Source organism: Phaethon lepturus, unplaced genomic scaffold (assembly GCF_000687285.1).
Source record: "Phaethon lepturus isolate BGI_N335 unplaced genomic scaffold, ASM68728v1 scaffold22685, whole genome shotgun sequence".
Lineage (NCBI taxonomy): Eukaryota > Metazoa > Chordata > Aves > Phaethontiformes > Phaethontidae > Phaethon > Phaethon lepturus.
The window spans coordinates 6,511-12,575 of record NW_010541503.1 but is presented as its reverse complement, the minus strand read 5'-3'; the positions used below and the strand labels follow the sequence as shown (position 1 = coordinate 12,575).

The following is a 6,065-nucleotide window of genomic DNA, read 5'->3' as shown; positions in this document are numbered from 1 at the left end:
GCTACATCACTTAAAAACCTTGATGTAGCTGCTCCTTTAGTATAGAGGAAGTTCCACTTGTATCTGGGTTAAAAAAATAGCTCTGCACACTGTATTTTGGCCTTAAAGTTTCCGGTAGCATTTATGAAGAAGGTGGATCATAAATGCACTATTGGCATTAAGAACTGGTTACATGAAAAAGAAAATTTAGTGGTTTTAGCCCATTAATGACCCATGAACATTGTAAATGTTTTCACCTTAAATTGCCATGAAAGGCAGGAACACGCATCAATGTTCCCTTTAAAAGAGATTAAGGGAGGTGATTCTTCTTCCGCCCCTAACATAAGCATCCCTATTTCTTAACTTTTGCAGGCAGAGTTAAGGTAGAAAGGAGTGGTAACACCAAGTAGGTAGTGGAGGAAGTAAAGATTCCCAGTTACTGTAGAAAAATACACCGTACTGTATTCCCACAGTCATGAGAGTCAGCTAATTTTATATGAAAATTAATATATCTCTTTTCCAGACTTAGAATTTACTGATCATAACTTACTGGATATTCATATTCCAAAAGCCATTTTTCTTAGCTGTATTACTATATTTCATTTTCACATGATTTCATACATGTTTACATATTGCACTTACACACATTGTATAAAGTCGCGAACATTTAACACTAAATAATTTAAATTGACTAGAGGCAGGAAATGATCCTTTCTTAAAAAAGTAAGAAAAATGGTTGATTGATGCTCTGATTTTTACAGACATCAATCAACAAATACCATCCTCTACTCATAAATTATTTTTGGAGCTTCTTTAGGTGTTGACTTTTTGGCAAGAAGTTAAGCGATATGTTTCCTGAGAATTCTGTCGTTTTGTATTTATATCCCTCCCCCGGTCTTACATTAAATTAAAAATAAACCAAATGACCAACCAAAAAAAAAAATTAAGCTGTAATGAATATGAAGGAGAACTTAACCGGAAACTTTCTTGGCCTCTCAGGGGACCATGCTTTAAGTATTTTTCGTAATTTGTACAAGTAACTCAGTAAAATCTGTGCATATAAATGTTGCTTATAGTACAGTTATTGAGGTTTAATGCAATCCGTTCTAGTATGTCGTTCAAACATCCATAAACCGTTCTAGATTACGTTCTACTTTGTTTAAAATTCCCTTTGCATATGTTTTATATATCCAGTGTAGACCACAGCCATTGTACGTGATGAGATACTGATCTTAGATTTCAAACTGTTCCTGTTGAAAACATGCTACAAGGGGTGAATTTTTCTCTCATAGGTCTAGATACTATTCCTCAGTAAAGACCATCTTTCTTCCATGAATGTAATTCAAAGTAAAAAAGAAAAAACAAGCATTAGCGCACACACAGATGTGAACAAATCTACACATATCTCTAACTGTTCCTTCAAAGTAATCTTCAGCTAAAAATGCCAAAGATTAAATGAAATTCCCATCATTTAACTTTCCTTTGATAATTCTCCCTTACTAGAAAGTATCTAGGACGGCGTCTGCCAACTACAAAGCTTTCCACCAAGGATCTTTCCATCTACAGTTATGCTGTCTAAGATGAAGTACTGTCCTACGGAAAGCAATGTAGTAACATAGTGTTTTCCCTACATGCAGATTTGATCTGAAGTGTAAATGTACCAGAGAGGTCACAGTTGCTCAGACAAACATTGTCAGAAGAAATAAAAGCAATCTGTGAAATCCATGTAGCATAACAGTCTGGAAGTTACAGCACAAAACTGACAAAACAAGCACTTCTGCCTACGTGATTCAGGGAGATCAAGCTGCACATTAGGAGAGAAACAGGAGAGGAGGGGGAAGAGAGGGAGAGAAACTCAGTGTGAATGCTCAGTGTTATATACCTGAAATGAAGCCCAGATCATTTTGCTTTAACAACCCATCAGTCGCTTTCAGATTTAGAGGGACAGACTTCCAACTTCATTCTTTCTGAGACTGTCTATTCCTCTCACTCTACCACACAGCATGTAAGAGAGTCATTTTAGCCCCAGAAGTTCTTATTTTTTGCATTCTATTTAAATGCTCATTTTAATCAAAAACATTACTTTTGAATAGAGAAAGCATTCCATAGGAGGTGACTGTATCATTAGTAATACCACTAATTTCTCTGGGCTACCACACAGAAAATGACAACATTAACACGCTATGGCTCCACTTCATATTAGAAGTTTACAGGTGCTTAACTGCCTTTCTTTGAGTATTCTCCCTGGAGTCCAGTCAGGCATAGGTGTGAGTGTTTGCAGAATCAAGACCCAGACCCATAAAACAGGAAAGGTATAGTCTTACCAATTTACCCCAGGTGAAATCTAATATGAACCATGGAAAAGTAAGGTTAATACCTTTGACACCACGCTGCAATGCATGACAGTCATGTTGTAACCAGTGGCCTGCCACTGATGTTTATTACTGTGTCACACTAGTTACAGTAAGGCTAATTGTACTGTAGAAGACAAATATTTTAAAAAATAAGTATAAAAACTTAAAGCATTGTCCCCGTGTTTTTATAAAAACAAAATCAACAATTCTTACGTTTAAAATGAGTGCTGGAAGATACAAATGAATAAAGTTATTGAGCAAATAAAAATGTATATCTGGGCTACTTTTTCATACAAATAAGGCTCAGCCACATTGTATCTCTCATACTAACAGCATTGGGTTTTTCAAACTCAGCTAACGAGTTTTGGCAACACTGTTCTTTGCTGAATATTCCCATTGGCATCTGTCATCTGTGCCAAATTAGTCCTCAGTTTTGAAGCTGAGCTTGAAGTCGGAGGTAACTTGGAAAGCGACGTTATAGCACCAGTGCTCTCTGTAATTCTCTTCACCGAGGCCTTTTCCCCAGTTGGAGGCTTTGGCAACCGTCTCCTTAGCCAGGGATGCCGCAAAGCCTGGCTGGGTGTCATACGGATAGCAGGATCCCATTCTAAACACTGTTTTAAGAAGTCGAGGAACAGGGGATCATCACATCCCTTTAATGCATTACCCCATTCTCTGCTCTCTGGTGGGCCACGTAGTTTTCCCCTCCGAGAGCGTCCACCATTAAGTATTACAGAGCCATCAGACAAGGTTGTGATGCTGCAATAGCGGGGATAACCCTTGGAGCTCACAAAGTTTTTGGCTCGCTTGGAGGAATCTAAGAGTTTTGGAGAAGGCATGCCCAATAGCTCAATCATACAAGCCAGCTGGTCTCCTTCGTCTTCTCCAGGTAAAAGTGGATAACCAGTGAGAAGCTCTGCTAGAATACAGCCCAAGCTCCACATATCTATGGGCATCCCATAACGAGCACCAAGGATGACTTCAGGTGCACGGTAAAAACGAGACTGAATGTAAGTGTAGACACGCTGATGCTCGTAGCAACTTGAGCCAAAATCAATCACTTTGATACCACTTCTACCCTGTTGTTTCAACAGAATGTTCTCAGGTTTAAGGTCACAGTGAATGATTCTGTTTTTGTGCAAAGCATCCAAGCACTGTAAAATTGAGTGGGCAAACTTGCGGACCAAAGGCAGGCTAAAGCCCTGAAACTTGTTTTTCTTTATTAACTCATACAGGTTCATGCTCAGCAATTCAAATGTCATGCAGATATGGCTGCGGAATGTGAAGTTTTCCAACATGTGAATAACGTTCATGTTGTTATCCTTATCTTGTTTCCGGAGGTGCTCCAGGATCTTAATTTCTTCCGCAGCTTGGCGGTGGAAACGTTTTTCATTTCTCACCATTTTTAGTGCCACATGCTGATGCGTCTTGTGATCATAGGCCTTCACCACCTGCCCAAAGCTTCCTTTCCCTATAACTTTCAGGACTTCATACCTGTACGCAATATGATCATGGGGTACTTGTATATAAGACCCTTGGTCATCATCATACCCGCAATTGTTTGAACCACCAACCACACCTTGCCGCTTCTTTGCATTTGGACCCAAAAAGTGTATTTCAGGGTAGCTAAAAATCTCATGATGCTCAAAGGCTGTTAATTTTTGCATGTATTGCTTCATTGCCTGCTCTGGTGTCATAACAGAGGCTTTCACCTTCCCTGTTCCATCTGTAGATTTTAAAGAGCTGGAGCTCCCTTGTCGTCTGTGAGCACTCTCTGACTGTCTGTCCTGAACCACTGGCAATCCAGATTTGCCTAGCGTTGTAAGTCCATTTGGCTGTGTCGTCAGAACCGTCCTCTTGTTACTCCTGAACCTGGATTTGTCCATGGCTACCAACATGGAGGTGCTCATTCATTGTGTGCTTACTGCCAACCTATAATTGAAAATAAATACATACCCAGTTAACAAGAAAGGCATGAACTCTATGCTTCACCATTCATTCGGCAACTTGCCATCCTGCCTAAATCACCTCAAAACTAAGTATTTTCTCACAAGTCAGCTGTCTACAGATAATCTAAAAACTACAGCACATATACTGTGACACTGCTAGATGCTATTAAATTTTCCAGCTCTCTGTTTCTCATATGTCACTTTCACGACTCTCTAAAATGTTTGCAACAAGGCAATCGCAGATGTGCTATCCATGATAAGCTAACAATTCCTCCACGGAATCTTCAAGGCAACAGTCCTGTAACATCAAGAAGTATGCTGGAGGGACATTAGTCTTTAGAGAACATAGCAGCAGTGCTGGAGATCAATATATAATGCCTACTAGAACTTACATGGCTAAGGCTCTCCTAGCCACTTGTTCTCAGAAATCAAGATTTTAACTTGTTCCTAAATTTGCTGTATATCAAAACCTCCAGACACAATTTTAAGCAAAAGGAATGTGCTGTGACATGCACAAAGAAGAAAAGAACTTGCACATTTCTGAAGTTCAAGCACTGCCATTTACTGCTTGCAATTGAGACAGTCACTATTCAGCATTCAGATCAATGAAGCATAAGCACATCCTTTAGCACTTTCCCAAACCAGTCTTACAGTAACTTTTAACCAAGATGGGGCCTGATGCAGACTTGAGCAGAAAGAAAATCTTTGCCTTGAAGAACACACAAGTAACTTCATTTTAGAGGAATGGAAAAAAGGATTAGTTTATTTTAGAAATTACATTTGTTCTTGACAGTTTTCACAAGGGAATAAACAGCAGCATTCAGCATTTTCTAGCAAAGAAACACTGCAAGTACTGGGGTGTGAAAAAAAAATTTATTTTTAAGGAGAAACAAGAAATTTACAAGCATATACTTGCCACTAAGATAGCTGTCCTTAGAATTCCTAATTTGCTCTAAAGTCGAGGATAATTAGTTTGTCTTCTGCCTGGTCTTATACAAACGTAGGAAGAATTCCCCTGCTGTCTCTCCAGCTGATTCACCAGTCTTAATATTTATGCCAAACTACTAACCAAAAGTTTACCAATACCGTCAAATACATAATCAGCCAGGGTTGAGAGCAGTTTTAATCTGAAACTTATTTTTTCTAGGCAGATAAGGATAACACATTCTCTGTTCACTTAAGGTTGCTGAAACGAAAACAGAACATGGCAGTTGTGTGCTGTGATATAAGGCAATGAAACCTGTGCTGCAACTGCAAAAGTGCTTCCTAATGAGAAAACCAGGACATGCAACACAGACTTCTAGCATACTTTGTGCTTCTGTGAGGTATCGGTCTGATATGGCAGAAACATGTTCTTGTAAATTCAGTAACTTGTTCCCAAGGAGTAGCCAGCTGGACACCAGCATCACCTTTGGATAATATTTTGAAATTTGCAGCTCTGAAACTCACACAACATAAGAACAAGAGCTCTCAGGGATTTCTTCTTCTGAGTTCACTGCTATTCTGATTCCATTCTGACTCACATGGAATAACTGGTCCATTTTATTTCATCATTGCAGTTTGACTGTATATTTATTTGCAAAGCAATTTGGACTCACGCTATCAAATTTAATCAATCTCATAGACAGCGCTACCACACTATTGCCATTCAGAGCAAAGACGTTTGTCACATTTAAGGACAGTGAATATATCCTGTATATCGACATTAATTCCCTTCCTAGTTTGATGTCTCAAAAGCACCAGGAATTAAATCACCAAGGGGACTTAATGAGCCTATCATGCC

General features: G+C 39.0%; 1 protein-coding gene across 1 annotated transcript; it reads right to left on the bottom strand.

The window, feature by feature from the left end:
- Window positions 1-2,017: 2,017 nt before the first annotated feature.
- On the bottom strand, window positions 2,018-4,328 carry DYRK2 (dual-specificity tyrosine-(Y)-phosphorylation regulated kinase 2). Its single transcript, XM_010287760.1, is given in 2 exon segments — window positions 2,018-4,199; window positions 4,201-4,328. Coding segments are annotated over 2 exon segments (1,644 nt in total). The 3' UTR covers window positions 2,018-2,683.
- Window positions 4,329-6,065: the final 1,737 nt, after the last annotated feature.